A 17,443-nucleotide genomic window follows, 5' to 3' on the forward strand; every position below is an offset into this window, starting at 1 on the left:
CGGATGGTATGGAAAATCGATGGATGAATGAATAATATGTATTATTTAAATGTGTACAGTGACAAAAATTTGGGAGCTTCTTAATCACTGAAATTTCCACTCACAGAATCCTTTTTTTTATATTTGTCATTAGATTCAGGTTGACATAAGCTGCATGTTTTTTGGGTTAGTATGGTTTGGATTAAACCTATTCGCTTCGAACAACCTGATAAACATTAACAACTATAAACAGCTAATAACCATACCAACTTCATAATAAATATGCCTTTAATGATAAAGGTGAGTTGTGATTTATACCACAATAACACATTTCTAAAATATATCCATGTTGTTTTCAATGTTTTCACTACTTAAAGAGTACGAGAAATGCTTAAACATTACTTACAGTGTTACAGTCTTTATGGTCTCTTAATGCATGTTCTTCCCTTATTCCTCAGCTGGCATCATCTTCTAATAGTGTCAAAAGGCCAGTGTGTCGTAGACAACACGTCATTCTGTGTAACTTAATTACAGATCTGTAGATCTGTAAATGTGTGCCATTGCTTCACAGCTGTTTGCAGCCTGTAATTACCCACAATTAGTACTAAGCTGTAACTAGGCTACTAATTTGTTTGCACAGAGAGAGAATTAAACATTGCACAATTAAGAATTTTAGCATCAAAAAAGTTCTTTGGAGCAATATATATCAATACATAGAAACAGGCTAAGTGACCACTCTATAGAAATAAATGAATAAACACATGAAGAAAATAGTGTTTAGGCTTTACTGTTTTTCAAGTAGCCTATTTGCAGTTATTATGGAGCTGTATAATTTGATGACACATAATCTAAGTGTGATTTGTGCATTTAACTGTAATAACCTACATAACCACAGAGTGTCATCAATTCCCAGTGTTGTGGTGTGAATCTGGTCTATGCATGGGTCAAAGCTTCTGTAAATATATACAGTATATACACTATATACAATCCAAGTTTTTCTTTATAAATCCTGGTTTCTGTGTGGGCGGTTGTACTGTATATACATATTCCAGAGCCATTTTTGATCATACGCACCATTTATAAACTCTGATCAGACCCCAATTCAGCATTTCAGGCTCATTATATTGCTTAAATCTTCCAAAACACTGCAACACTGTGTATAGAACTTAGCGGTGATAATGCGAACAGTAATATAAATAAATAACAATAAAACAATGGTTGAAAATAATCTTATTCTTGCCTGTCTTTTCTTCTGTGTAAGTCTGAGGGCTCTGGTAATTCTTTAAAATGGGATCTGTGGTTGGTGAGGCATTCGCTATATCTATTGTGAGTTATGGGATCTCCATCTATGGTATTTGAAACATTAACCAGGGAAAAGCGAAGGTTGTATATAGTTATGAGCTGTGGCAAGGCCCAAAAAAGTGCTCTTGTAGCTAAGGGTTACAGCGTAGTCTTGTTAATATTTTTCCCAAACCCAGTGCTCGCTCACCAGGAGCTGCACTTTAAGAAGACGCATTAAACGAGATTGCTTTTCTTTTCTTGTTCTTGTTTTTTTGCGTGCCATAGCTAGTCAGCTAACTGCGATGAGTGATGAATATTTTCCTCTTCAAAACAGTGAATTGTATAGTAAATGTTATTGGACTTATCAATGTTATGGTAGAGTTAACAAGCTAATATGTCTGTTGATTTATCTAAAGCGAATACTTACAGTATATACAGCATATTTCAGCAGATATACAGCATCATTCATTTCAAGGTACAAAGAAAGTTACTGTGACAAGACTGTGTAAATCAGGGTCGCGATGTCTGTGAGTCTGAATTCTCTGCTTTTTCCAGGTGGAGGCTGCAGAAATGTCAGACAAGTAGGAAAAATATGAGGTCGCAGTAGTTATGAGCCCAGAGCATGACCCGAGCACAACCCCACTGTACCCAAGGCCATTATCCTCGATCTGAGTCCAGTGAACTTCCTGAATACAGTGGAAGTGAAAACATTACGCAGTGTAAGAAATATAATATCCATGTTTGGCAATGTTTGGTGTACAAATTGGGAAGAACAGTAATCATAATAGTAGGTGCATCTCAATTTGGGTTTTAATTCAATACTAAACTACAGTTTAAACAAATATAGCATGATGATATGAAAGTGATACATTACGTTCATACATTTTGGATGCTACCATTTCTTAACAGAACAGAAAACAGTGGGAGGGGGAGCTTCTCTAATGTGAGTACGAGATGAGAGCATGTATGCGTGTTTTTTCTTTCGGTATGTGTGGGTGTTGTGTGCATACTCTGGTTGGATCATTCCAAAGGCTGTGTTTTCTGTTTTCCTACTGTACATAAGGGGTGTTTTAATCTTATAAGAAAGGGCCGGTGTGGGTGCAGGTTTTCATTCCAATCACGCAAGAACCACACCTGATTTCACCTGGTTAATCAGCTGATCTTGGCTTTCAATAGACTCAGGTGTGGTTTCTGTTTGTTTAGAATGAAAACCTGTACCCACACCGGCCCTTTGCGGATAAGATTAGACACCCTTGCCCTACATGCTTTAATCTTCTGTACCCAGTAAGGGATACTTTAATAGACTGAGATTCTATTCTCTTTTCACTCACTTTAGATTTGACATTTTAGTTAGGACATTACTGGACCCTATTAATATTACAATGAAGTCTTGAATTAAGAATTCAAGAAAATGGGCAAAAACACTATACAATACAAATATACATATATATATATATATATATATATATATATATATATATATATATATATATATATATATATATATATATATATATAATAAACATTGTACAGGATTATGCAATATTTCCACTTAAGCAGTTAGAGAAAGTCCTTACTGTATCTTGCCGCTAACTAAAATCAATATCATAAGAATGATAACTTTTTGTAATAATAGTATTTTTCTCTCAAAAATGAGGCAAAATGATATCAATTATTTTAAATTATTTTCTCAAACCTCATGAGACATTACATGACGAAGCTCATACATGGACTGCACCAAATACAAACTATGAAACGGAGATTATTTTGGGCCCAGTTTTTGCAGAAAAATGTGCACTTTTCATTATAGAAAAACGTACATGTATTTTGATCAAACTCAAATGATACAAAAGAGCCACATTTTTCTGCTCAAATATCACAAATTTGATGTTATCTATTTTCTTTATTTTTTTTTTATTGTATTATTATAATTTTATTATATTATTACATTTTGCTTGCTTTTATAAAGGATGACAATAATATCATGGGGGGCTGACTGTAGATTTAACAGGCTGGGCAGGTTAAGGTGAAGTGCTGTGAAAGCATATAAAAGCTCTGAGTGCTACATGCTGACTGTGGGGAAACACTAATACCACATTACAGCTTTCCATCTCTCTCTCTCTCTCTCTCTCTCTCTCTCTCTCTCTCTCTCTCTCTCCCCCCCCCTCTCTCTCTCCCCCCCCTCTCTCTCTCTCTCATCTCTCTCTCACCCCCCCTTCTCTCTCTCTCTCTCTCTCTCTCTCTCTCTCTCTCCCCCCCTCTCTCTTTCTCATCTCTCTCTCACCCCCCCTTCTCTCTCTCTCTCTCTCTCTCTCTCTCTCTTTCTCATCTCTCTCTCTCTCACCCCCCCTTCTCTCTCTCTCTCTCTCTCCCCCCTCTCTCTTTCTCATCTCTCTCTCTCACCCCCCCTTCTCTCTCTCTCTCTCTCTCTCTCTCTCTCTCTCTCTCTCTCTCATCTCTCTCTCACCCCCATCTCTCTCTCTCATCTCTTTCTCTCCTCTCTCTCTCCTCTCTCACACATCTCTCTCTCACCCCCCTCTCTCTCATCTCTCCTCTCTCTCCCATCTCTCTCACCCCTCTCTCACCCCTCTCTCTCTCACCCCCTCTCTCATCTCTCCTCTCTCACCCATCTCTCTCACCCCTCTCTCTCATCTCTTCTCTCTCATCTCTCTCTCTCTCTCTCATCTCTCTCACCCCTCTCATATTTACATTTATTTATGTAAATATACCACACTGATGCATTAAAGGTGTCTTAAAACACAAAAAGGTCTCTTTCTCTTACCCCCCTCTCTCTCTCACCATCCTCTCTCTCTCACCATCCTCTCTCAGGATGTGTTGTTGACCGTTTGGATAAGGGGGATTTCTTCAATGACAAAATCAATTAAGTGATTCTCTTTTCCACTGTGCATGATGCTGTTCTTCACCTCCAAGGAGAAAATGCAGACACACACACACACACACACACACACACACACACACACACACACACACACACTAATTAGAGTCATGGTAATGAGGAAATGCCACACTGTATCCAGTATTGCATGGGGAAATACTTTGATGGCTACACTTACAACACCCATGCACACACACTGGGATTGCACTTAATTAGAACACTGGCAATGTGGAAATGCTACATTACTGCTGGTTTTCCATGGTAGCACTTAAACAAGCCTTGTGGTGACTACACACATCACATGCGGCCACACACATGCACACACATATTAGATCCATTATCACCCTGCCTGCACCATACTGTAACAATTATACGCCCGCACAGTCAATGCCAAGTAAATACATGTTTTCAAAAAATCAATACGATTTAGAGCATACATTTTCCAGATTCCATGCACTCCAAACTACCCACACTAATTTATTGGATTGATGTTCAAGTTACTCTAAACTCAACAACTGTGGAATGTGGTTTTATCATTGAAACCTTACAGAGAAATTAATTTGATTACTTTATTGCTGTGGGTATGCATAAAAAAACAGGGAAAGCTGAAAAGATCATTAGAGAATATGAATAAGTTTTGTGATATAATTTAATGCAACTGTCTGAACTGTTTGAAACCGTTTGAACTATTGGGCAATATAATTTATCAATGGCTGTATATATATATATATATATATATATATATATATATATATATATATATATATATATATATATATATACACACACACACTGCAATTGTTGATTATATTGTAAATCCAAATACATTTTTGTGCCTTTCTATTGTCCAAAAGTATTGGATAAAGTGATTAATGAAGAGGAATGAATGATGAGATTCACTTTTAAATAAATAAATAAATGAATAAAAAAGTGTTCTAGCTTTGCGTGGCTCTATGATCAAAATACTTTGTGGAAGCAACCCGTTAAACCAGTTGCTCCACAATATTACTGGAAGAAACCAAAGCCGGAAGAACAAAACTTTTGTTACCTGTGGACTGGAATGGCAAGGAATTCAAAACAATGTTTTTTTCCGTCCTTTAAAAATGTGTTAGCTGTGGTTTCTGTTGGGAAATGCATTTTAAATTGACACATCTCTGACACTCATGGCACCTTATTCAATTATTAATCTTAAAGCATGTTATTCAAAAATAAAGCTGAATTATTAACTGCAGTGAAACTAGCATGTGCTTACAAGAGTGAGGAGTGACTGAACCCAACGGAAGTGTACGATGTGAAAAACCTAAATGTTACGGCACTGTGTCTATAAAGCAGCAGCTGTTATTGAAGCACCAGACGTGGAGGAAAAAGTGGAGTTCCGCTTCAAAATTGCACGGTACAGTACAAGTACGCACATACGAGTAACATCTGTGTTCGCATCTCTTTTTCCCCAGTCTGACAAGGCCACACACTTCTGAACCTCAATCCATCTCATTAAATGGAGCATCCTGAATGTGGCTAGAAATATGTGATAGCTCGAGAAAAGAACGCCCTTTTAAATCAATCTGTTACAAATGGTTTGTTTTTACTTGCATGAATGTCTGTATATTCATCTCATTAATAAATGGCAAATGGGTGGAAGTTGTGGTACCACCATGATATAATGCATAAACATTAGCATGCTATTATAATTATACATCATTTATATATCACAAAGGATTCAGTATGATATCTTTTTGACATTCGTTATGTCACTGAGGACGTGATATTAAATCCAAGACTACAACTTATTTGATGCATTAAATTGGCTTTACATGTGTACGTATAGTGCATCAACACATTACTGCCATAGGTAAAATAAATCATAGGCAAATTCATGTTAATGTTATTTATATCACAGCCCTGTTAAATTTTCAATTCTGATTGGTCAGAATTGGTCACAGGTTTATATTAATATGTGTGTTCTTATGCGTTATCATGTCTATAGTAACAGCTGTATGGCAGATGCTTCACATCAACAGTAAACAAATTTAAATATGTTTTATTATTTCACATGCATAAAAAAAAAATGCATAAGTGTTTATATGGTGAAACTTTTTGTGAGGACACGTGTATTTTTGAAATGAGTTTCCAGTGTCAGCGCTTTGTACCAGTCAGAGGTTCAGATACAGGAAAGTCTTCGGTACAGAGGGCTTTGCAATAATAAGCTGAAATGTTTTGGCTTAATACCTTCAAAAGGGAGAAAACAAAATGGCTGTGGCTGAATTACTGGTTATAGTGGTAACAGCAACAAACTAACATTCCACGACGTTAAACGTAACTAAAAATGGGACAAAAAAAAGCATGTTGTTGTGATGTACTATTTTAGGAAAATAATTTCAGGGTTGGACAAATATCTATTCCAATAACTGTATGACAGACAGTGCATTATCATTAGTATTATTATAAAACATTATGTCTGTCTACACCCTAATAGAGCTACCATCTATGTGCATCATCACTCTCTCTGTTATATAAGAGCACTCAGATAACAGGGAGTTTTGTTTATTTGGGTTCTCTTTTTTTTTTTGTTCACTGTGCTACCATCGTCTCCAAATAGTTATAATTATGGAAAAATATTTGGCTGATATTCACGACACCTACAACTGTTTATTTTTAGACTTTATTTTTAATACACCCACTAATATATCCGTACATTACAGTTTTTCTGCTTCGAAATATGCAGCATGTGGGTAAAGCTTGTAACCAGCTGACTCTACACACTCAGGTCGGAGCACTAAAAATGTTTCTACAACCGGAATAATCGTGTCAATTAAAAGAAACCTTGTTAAATTGTGATTTGCAATAGTTCCATGCAGTGGAGTTACATGGTTTCATTGTTTTATCTTTTTTTTGTTGACTTTTTGGCCCAGATTTAACTCCGCCCCCAGCTGGAACCAAGTTGTTCAACTCTACTCCTTTTTCTTAAATGGCAACTTACATGGGTGATGTAGTTTTAACAGAGGGGGTCGATTAGGGGAAGGGGAACACTTGTTATTGTTTTCAGTGCAGTTACAATTTGAATCACAGGCAAATCGCAAAGGGCTCTAAAATGACAAACTGCTCCTTAAATTGTTCCTAGGGTGGCCACTTCTACAATCCCTAAAATAAGGACAAAATGAACATGCGATTAAAACAAAAAGCTGTATAATATATTCAAGTTGCAGCCAAACTGAACTAAAGGTCAAGTGTGAATTAATCAATAAATGTTCTTCTGACTAAAGTCTGTGCCTCTTTATGATATTTGAGGGTTAACAATTAAATTGCTTTAAAATTATATATTATTTGTACACATAATTTATTATGTACAGTAATACAACAGTTCCCATGCTGCTGTGATGGACATGTAGCCAGGTATAAATGTCATTGATTTTGAACCAACTAAAACACCCACCTTTTTTATTCAGTTGAACGAAATCACCCTTGAAACCCTTTAATTGATTCCAATCATTTAACACAGCGTAAACATTAGGGGTAATAAGTGTAATAGTGAAATAGTTCCACTAGGGGGTGTTGCAGCACCCTTGGCACCCCCTTCTGCGGCCCTGAGCTTTGATCTTTGGTAAAGTCAATGTCAATGTCAACTTTATTATCAATATACAGTATATGCAGTATATTTTTGCACACACAAAATATTAGAGTGAATCCTTCAGTGCTACATTACATACTTATAATTAAAAGACACTATAGTATACTGGAATACAATACATTGTATAATAAAAAGAAAACAGAAAGTGGGTATATCATCAGCTGAAATTGAGGATATCATTTATGAAATGTAGTTTTAGTTCACTTTTAAGACTCAGTGTTCCACAAAATTCTGTGTTACTGTATGTGCAAGTGGAGTCTCATCTTCAAATGCAAGGTTTTTAGTCGTGACTCATTAAAGTCCTTAGTCAGAGTCACCATTCACCCAGCTGTAATGCCCATCAACCACCAACAGTGGTACTGACAGTAGAGCCAGCTGCAAGGTTTAAATTTATATGTTCTTTCTAATGCATTATCCTTTCTAGAATAACAGTTTACACAGGGATTAGTAACTTACACGGTGATTCGTATGGGCACTCCACCTAAATGAATTAAAAACATGTGTCATCAAGAACATCAAGAACATCAAGTTTTCTGAGATTTCTTTTAGCATTTTTGAAAGGAATCTCCAGTATCAGAGTTTTATAAGAGTAAAGCTACAACTTTACATTTTCCGGCCTGGAAATATTTTTAGGATGGAGGACTTGTTCTATCTTGGTAACATGACAAGCTGCATTCTTTGTCTTATTATTTTCAAGAGAGAGAACAAAAGAGGCTGTTTAGCAAACTATTTTTTGTAACAAGTGAAACAGGAACTAATTTGTCTCTCAGACATTCCACAACATTACTGTAAATGTAACTAGTATAAGTGAAAAAAATGTATGATGTCCTGTTCTTTAAATAATAATAAATAAATAAATAAAAACTCCAAACACTGGCCAGCTGCTGTGGTATAAGCGTAGTATAAGCAACAGGACACTTTGGAACATGCTGGTATTGTAAAATAAACACTGTTGTAGTGGTAACGTAACTCCACCGCATCACACCATTTCATCGCTGATTATTTTCCTATAATAGCACTCCCCATCATGTTTCATTCTTTACTGAGGACGGCCGCACATGGACAGAATGAAGATCATTGAGATTAATCAGGAATGTACCACTTAAAAACCATGAAGACGTTTTGGACGACAATTCATATAAACAATCATGCTATGATAGCTTTAAGCCTGCAATTGCCACGAACACTTTTGCACTCGAGTCTCCATCAGTGAATAGTGGAGAAGTTCAACAAAACAGGCTTCATGTGAAAACTGTAATGAATTTCCTGGTTACACAATTGCACTTTATGACCATGTAGTACACAGTTATAGAAGGGGACTATTTATAATCGCACAATCCGTTGTCACCCAGATAAAGATGGGTTTCCTTTTGAGTCAGGTTCCTCTCAAGATTTCTTCTTGATATCGTCTCAGCGAGTTTTTCCTCGCCACCGTCACATCCGGCTTGCTCTATGGGAAACATTCATTTATATAGATATAAAATCAATATCCTGAATGTATTTATTTCTGTAAAGCTGCTTTACGGCAATGTCCATTGTTAAAAGAGCTAGGCTATACAAATCGAATCGAATTGAATTGAATTTGCTTAACAGTTAGACACTGAACATTTCCCTGTGACCTTCAGCCACATCAGTCAAAGACAAACACGTGGTTCCAGTTCCAGTTGAGCCAACTTTTGTTCATATTAAAACTAGTACAGTTCTAACAGTGTGTTTGAGAGCAGACTTGGAAGAGAGATGATTCAAACCGCACAGGCATTGGATCACACTAAATAATGAGCAATGGTTGTGTAGGGTGCATTTGACATAGGTTATAATAGGCTACATACCATTTAGTGGGATTTGGTTTAGCCTCAGGCGGGGAGAGAGAGAGAGAGAGAGAGAGAGAGAGAGAGAGAGAGAGAGAGAGAGAGCGAGAGAGAGCGAGATAGGAGGGTGTGTTTGGGGGTGGATGCATGTGAGGGTGGCTGTAGTGCTGCACTGGTGTTTCCTCCACCCTCCAGAGGCAGCATCTGTAGGGCTCTCGGAGCTCACAGCGCTTTTACATGCACACTAGGCTACAGAGACACAACACCGGCTCTCAGCCTCGTCGGGATTTTCTGCTGTTAGTCTACTTGGATTCATTCAGGTGAGTCAAGTATCCCGACTGTTTGTTGTTGTTGTTGTTGTTGTTGTTGTTGTTGTCGAACAAATTCCTGTTGTTCTTATTCCTTGAATTCTCAGCTATGCTTCTAACGTTCTAAAATTCTGAAATCCCCCCCACATCATATATTATTATGATAACGATACCACACCATAGACGCGGTTTGAGATCCGTTGAAGTTGTTAGATGCATTCATTCCTTGGTATGTCGGGGTTTTTATTTATGTATTATTATTTAATATTCTGCGTTCTGTCTGTAATCATTTCTGTCGAAAATGTTGAATTTTCCCTCTGGGGTCAACTGACCACAAATGATTGGGCACTGGTTATTTTGAGCTGTCATCTCTAAACTAGTGTCTCTAAAGTTGAAGCAAAAATGCCGGTGTTTACGCAGGATTATTTACCGGGTTTATAGTTGATGAACTCAACATTACGGGTGTTTGTTTAATCCTGGAGATTTTGGGAGGTTCGAATGAATCTGGAGCGTCGATCAGCAGTATTTCCTGCGCTGGGCTACTCTGTGTTTGTGTCTGTGTTTGTGTCTCTTGTCAAAACTAGTCCCGAGTCAGCGGACAGGAGCGCGGTCAGTCTATTTTTACTGCACTGCTATTGAGTTCATGCACTCTTGTGCGTTCCGCTGAGCTGTTCGCGTTATAACAGCCACAGGAAGCTGCTCTATAGAAGGCCTGCTGTATGTCTGGACAATAGACTTTCAGTGAGACCTGTGTCCACTATGTTTGCGTGTGCGCGCACGCGGGTGGCGTGCATGTCTAGCCTAGAGTAGCCTATATGTGCGCTTGCTTATGCGTGCATGTGTGTGAAGGTGACTCCATGACGTCACCTGCTGGATGTAAGCACACACACACACTCGGCTGTTCGCTTGCTGAGGGAATCAATGAACGGATAAATGAATGCGCGTTAATAGCGCGATGAAGGTCGCGGCGGTGTGCGCGCTGATCGCGGCGCTCTCCTCGTGCTGGCTCGGCGCGGACCTGCTCTCACTGCTCGGTGCGTTTGTTGCAGACGCGCTGCTCGGCGCTGCCATGCCGGAAGCGGAGGGATCGGGCCGGACTCCGCAGGGTGTCCCCTACAGCGAGCTCCCGCACATCATCAACGCTGACGGACTGCACCTGTTCTGCCGCTACTGGGAACCTGAAGGACCGCCGAAGTGAGTGACGCACGCGACACTTCACACTGTTGTGATATAAACCCCCCCAACACACACACACACACACACACACACTTATCTCCCTATAAACCCCTGGGACAGGGAGACATGTATGCTACGTCCCAAACCACCATCATAGGCTACTACTGCACAAGAATAGTCAACTCTCAGAAATAAAGGGACACAACTATATTTGATGGTGCGTACTGTTGATGTAGTGTCATCAAGCGTACATCATTTGTGCCGTGATTAGGCCCACAAAAGCCTATGTATCTTTCACCTGGAAACATGAATAATCCATGGTACACAATTAAGGACTACTGATGTACATTTAATCTAAAAGCGACACCACATGCACCTTCCCAATAGAAAGATACACACTACAAAAGATGTGGCCTACCCTTGGTGTTACCACGTCATCAAGGAAAAGCACAGTTTGGTACCTTTATTTTAGAGGATGTAGGTCTGTGGTGGCTTAAACTCTTAATGGGTTTCTCAAGTGTTCAATTATTGCATAATTAAGGGTTCTTAGTTTCCTAAAGAAGTGTTACTTGTGCCTGGCAGGGAAATACACTGCTGTAGGGTTTTACATAGAACCTATGGTTTCCTCAGAGGAACAGGGAAAAGAACATTTTAAATACCAGATTTGACTTCATGCCTTTTAAGATACTGTACTCTGTGTCGAAAATGGTGGAATGTTCCCTATTTCTGACCAGTGTCCAAGTGCATTGTGGGTATTCTGTATCTGCTAGAGTGTATCAGTTGAATGCTAACCTATTGCAGAGCATCTTGCACTAGATATTCTCTACTATATTTTTAAAAACTCCCAAAATAGTGCACTAGTGAATAAAGTTTGGATTCAGACAAACAGTGGTAATGGTACTCTATCCCTACAAACAAAAACAGCAGTGCATTATAGTTACTCTGAATGATCCTTAGGCAGATTGGCCAGTTCAGCATGAAAATATAAACATTCAACATCGTCCTTATCCAAACCCTACAAACAGATCAATATCACTATTTTTTGCTAAATGTACTGACTCTAACTTTCTGTACTAATGTGGCCAGAAACATGTAGGCTTCATGGCAGAAACTGGGTCAGCTCTTATGTCAGGTTACCAGGATACACATTCAGGAAATTAATACTGGTGATGTGTGTACCCTTATTTTTTTTTATTTATTTTTTTTTTTTGTACTGTTGTTTATTAGTAGTAGCAGTCTATAGTACACTCCTGGCCAACCAGCCCCTGCCCCCCCCCCCCCCCCCCCCCCCCAAAAAAAAAAGGGCTATGCAAAAAATGGTAAAATATTAAGCTTTTAATGGACTTAACAACAAATCATTGGTCAGAAAATTAGCAAGAATTAAACAAATAGATAAAGTAACCTAGTATGGGATAGCTATTCCTTTTGATTTCTTTAAATGTCTAAGCCTTGTGGGTAAACTTGCAATAAACCTTTTTACTTTATTTTTATTTTGTACACCCAGACATGTCAGTGTGAATTTTACATCAAACATTTTAACCATTATCATGATTACACCTTTGCATACAAGAAGACTATATAAGTATATTTCCCTGTTTCTAGCTTTTCCCCAGACAGTTCACTGCAGCCAAAGTAAACGAGCAAATAGTGGCACAGGACGTCTCAGGAGTGTATTTATTTAATGCTAATTTTCTGGTCAATGATTTGTTGTTAAGACTATTAAAAGATTTATATTTTGCCATTTCTTTGCCCAGGAGTGTAGTATGTGTTGTGGAATGTGTCCATATGTCACATATGTACTGTCACGAATGTGGAGACGGAGTGCAGCGACAGGAATGCTATAGTAACTAAAATAACCACTCTTTACAGCAGTGGAGAGCAGAAAAGCATCTCAGAATGCACAACACTTCATAACTTAAAGGTATACTCATACATACAGCAATTGTATCACTGCAAGTCGCCAGTCGCTGTACTATGAAGTTGCCATAGTGATATTTATCAGTGGGTGGTGCAACTAGCATTCCACTTTTGACAACAAAACAGTTTTCTCACTGCTAAAAGTAAACATTCTAGAGTGAGAGTGTTTGTATATAAAATTCACCAGTGTATATATGTATGAAATTCTATGGGATATAGGAGAAGCAGTGTGTACTGTTTGCCATTTCAGCCCTCTATCTGCAGCGAAAGAGCAAGTGCCGGACCGTCTGGGTCCACGAAACAATTTGGGCTTGCAGACAGAATTGTGGGTCACGATTCACTTGCGCTCTACTGTCTTCCCCCACTGGTACTCACTGCACCATGCCACTCCAAATTTGCATAAAGTTAAACTCTTATCAACTTTTCGGTGTCGCTGGACATGCCCACATGAGCTAAAACAGCAGAATATAATGCAATATATCTTGTTAACTATAAGGAATAACGTTTAATAACATTTCTGGTCCATATTGTTCCAGTAGGGAGATGAGCTCAAGGTGGATTGTGACTGTTGGGTTTTTTCAGCCAGATCCGGATGAGTTCATCAGTGTTGTTTTATGGTGCTGTGCAAGCCAGGAGAAAGAGTGTGCCAGAACTCATTGGTTATCTGGGATAGCTGTGCATTGTGATGATTACTCAGGGTTGCCAGATTGAATGGACTCTTTCCAACTGACTAAAAACCAGGCCAGAACTGTAACACTGCCAAATTATATCCCAAGAGCAGTTTTTCATGCTCAGTACAATTAAAAATAATCCAATTGGATGGAAAAGCACAGCATTGTGCTCATGCGATTCTCCTCTCTAGAGGATCAACGAAGCCTGGAGAAGGAAATTGATTACTACGTTTCTGTGTAATTTCCGTACACTGCCAAATGTAGACCTCCCTCATACTTTATACACATTCAGAAATATCTGATACGGGCATGTTTATAACGCAACAATATCACATATTACTATATGTATGTATATATATATAAACATTTATTTATTCAGCATTTAGTGCCTTGTGGTTGTGTATATTTTCTGTTTGACCTTTTAGTGAACTCCTCTTAAAATAGGATGTGTTCAAAGCAATTCGCTTTTCGTTTCCATCTTGTGACACCTCTGTAAAGCATGAGATGTACACTCCCACACACACACACACTCACTCACACACACACACACACACACACACACACACACACACACACACACACACACACACAGATACATACACATTAATCTCAGTATTGATAAATAAACATATGTAAGAAAAATTCCCTACTGATGTCATACGGGGTGGTGGAAGGGGGGGTGTTGATAAAACACTAACACTAACACTAACACAAGGAATTAACCCGTAGACCCCGTCATATAAGCACTATAAATCCACCAATATTCTCTAAATAAAAATGTCAAACATAAACTACAACTCAAAATATGTGTGTGTGTGTGTGTGTGTGTGTGTGTGTGTGAGTCACCTGTGAGTGCTCTGCGGTCCCTGTAGTGCTTCCCCTTTTGAGCACATGCACTCACACGCACTCACACTTGAGCAGCACTTTGAGTTGGAGTGTGTGACACGAAGTGTGTGTGACACTTTTTGTGTGACACCATAACTTCATTATTACATTTGGAACTCCCACAGGCAGCACGAGATGTCTGTCTGTGTTACTTTGTTGTTCTCTCTTTCTGTCCTCTACTCTTGGAGGTCAAACTTTGCTCTTTAGCAAGAAAACTCTTGTGCATGTGTGTGTATGCGTGTGTGTGTATGTGAGTGTGTATGGTTGGTTGTATGTGTGTGTATGTGTGTGTGTGTGTGTGTGTAAATGTGGCCATGTCTCATGCTTGCACTAACTCTTTCCTGCTGTTTCCGCGGCAACTATTCAGCCTCCTGTCGCTGTGGCACAACCCCGAAGATGTGCTGTTACCCTAGTAACCACTTCACCCAAATTGAGTCAAGCTAATTTACTGACTTATGCTAATGACCATAGGTCAGTGTCACCGCAGACCACATGAAGTGTGTGTGTGTGTGTGTGTGTGTGTGTGTGTGTGTGTGTGTGTGTGGAAAGCCAAATTGGGCATTATTCGCATGCATTGTTACACTGTTTTAAAGTTAAGATTGTAAGCGCCAGGAGTTAAGATAACGCTGCTATAAACTCTGGGTGCCACCAGGCGTTAGGTTAGTGCCACACATTGCTTAATAGGCACATTAATTTGCTCTTTACAAAGCTCCCCCTCTACTGTGTTTGAGGAATCTATGGCTAGGCAGATCATTCGGCAAAACACTAACAATGGTGAGAAGCAACTTTGTTTTACAATGCAAGCAGACAATAAATGTCTGCACCTGACTTCTGTCTGATAGTCCCGGACCTGATGTCCTTCACTCATTATTAAATAATGAGTAATATTCATGGACAGCAGAGACTTATCTATTTAATCCTTAAATTGAAAACAGCGTAAAGATGCATGCGAATAATGACCCATTTGGCTTTCCATATGCACATACCGCGTGTGTACGTGGACATATGTATGTGCATACACCATGAAACAAAGTGATAATCCAGCTCAGATGTGTTGGTTTTGGAAAAACTTCAACCTCTCAGTCTCAAGTTCAAATGCGCTGTTTGCCACTTGCATGTGTGCACGTCTACAGGCGAGCTAAAGGAGCAGAGATTAGTGCAAACGTGGAATAATCACACAGCTCAGAGGTTTAGTCGTAAAACTTGACGACTAACGTGACACTTGTAGTACCAGTTTCCATTATTATTTCAGTATAACTCACACCTAAACCCGATTTATTTACCTCGTACATACAAATACAGAAGTGCCAGAATGTGCAGCTAGTCTAAAGCAGCGATCAGACCAAAACCGGAGAAATATTCGTCCAGCATTGAAGCCAATTCACTGAACTGGAAAGGACGTGGGATGTAAAAGATGCACATTTGCAGTGACTTTTGCTTTGCATGATTTTATATACTTACTTATTATGTGCAACATCTGACATGGACTGGACTGTAGATCAGACATCCACTTGTGTTCATTTTGCAACAGCATATAAAGTAAGCTTATACTTTACACTCAGCTACTTGCTTAAAAATTCAAACATTTCTGGAGACTGCAGTTAAAAATGAGTTCGGTTGTTCAGTACATCTTTTATTATTTATGCTGTTGATGGGAAATTATATTAGATTCAAATGGAAAATAGAGAAGTTAAAAAGGAAAACCCTCCTTTTCTAGAGCTGAAAAAACTAAGTGTCGGAGGGGCCCGAGTGAGGTGAGCCTGCAGGGATAGATAAGAGAATTCGTGCGTATGTAAAATAGACACGCCCACACACACACAGACACACACACACAGGGGAAGAGTTTGGAAAACTTTATGTAGTTTAATTTAAAAACACATAAAAGTATATTTTTTTAACAATCATGGGTTTTACATAAGATCTTGGGGGATGCATGGTTTTCCTATTCACGGCCCAGGGGATTTGGGTAGCCTGGGTGCCTTTGCGTGCCATATGACATTCTGTGGTACGTTTGGGCAGCCGCATCTGAATATCTTTTCTTCATGAATGGCACCGAAACAGATGTTTAAGTGGATGTGTTAATTCTTCTCTTTGGGGGGAAATAGCGATGCGTGTCTGTGTGGATGCCTCCGTTCTCTTTTTCCTGAAAGGCAGCACGGTTAAACGTATTTGAGTGCCAGAATCCACTTTGCGCCTTCTGAGAGGGGGCCCGGTGAAGTGGGTCTGGGAGGGAACTGTTGCCGTTTTCCTTTTAATGGAAGATCCAGGGTTCTGTTTAGACGAACCAGGGTCGATGGGTTTGGATCATACATCTGGAAATAAGAGATATCAAAATACGTAAATGCATATAAAATATATACAGGGCTGGACATGACGCCACAGGGAGGATAGATAAGGAAAGGTTGTACTTACCCATGGCTTGGCGAGAGAGAGAGATACGGAGGGCGGGAGTCTTCACGCTGGTAGGAGATAAGCGGAGGCCTCCCAAGTGTAGTAAATAATAAAGAAAACAGATATTGGCTTGGGGTGCACGGTGGCTTAGTGGTTAGCCTCACACCTCCAGGGTCCGGGGTTCAAGTCCCACCGTGGCCCTGTGTGTGCGGAGTTTGCATGTTCTCCCCGTGCTGTGGGGGTTTCCTCCGGGTACTCCGGTTTCCTCCCCCAGTCCAAAGACATGCATGGTAGGCTGATTGGCATGTCTAAAGTGTCCGTGGTGTGTGAATGTGAGTGTGCCCTGCGATGGACTGGCACCCTGTCCAGGGTGTACCCCGCCTTGTGCCGATGCTCCCTGGGATAGGCTCCAGGTTCCCCGTGACCCTGAAAAGAATAAGCGGTATAGAAGATGGATGGATGGATGGATATTGGCTTTTTATTACTATGACGCTGTTAATGACATC

The 17,443-nt window shown here is 39.4% G+C and overlaps 1 protein-coding gene across 3 annotated transcripts in view; it reads left to right on the forward strand.

Annotated features, from left to right (window-relative positions):
* The first annotated feature begins 9,732 nt into the window (after positions 1–9,732).
* Positions 9,733–17,443, forward strand: part of mgll (monoglyceride lipase) — a 40,570-nt gene continuing 32,859 nt past the window's right edge. Inside the window, exons 1-2 of one of the 3 annotated variants that reach the window (XM_017468184.3) lie at positions 9,733–9,909; positions 10,947–11,091. In XM_017468184.3, coding sequence (XP_017323673.1) covers positions 10,967–11,091 — 125 coding nt within the window. In that variant the 5' untranslated portion in view covers positions 9,733–9,909; positions 10,947–10,966. The remainder of the gene's footprint in view (positions 9,910–10,946; positions 11,092–17,443) is intronic. The other 2 variants (XM_047155690.2, XM_017468183.3) reach the window with 2 other exon arrangements.

Source organism: Ictalurus punctatus, chromosome 5 (assembly GCF_001660625.3).
Source record: "Ictalurus punctatus breed USDA103 chromosome 5, Coco_2.0, whole genome shotgun sequence".
Lineage (NCBI taxonomy): Eukaryota > Metazoa > Chordata > Actinopteri > Siluriformes > Ictaluridae > Ictalurus > Ictalurus punctatus.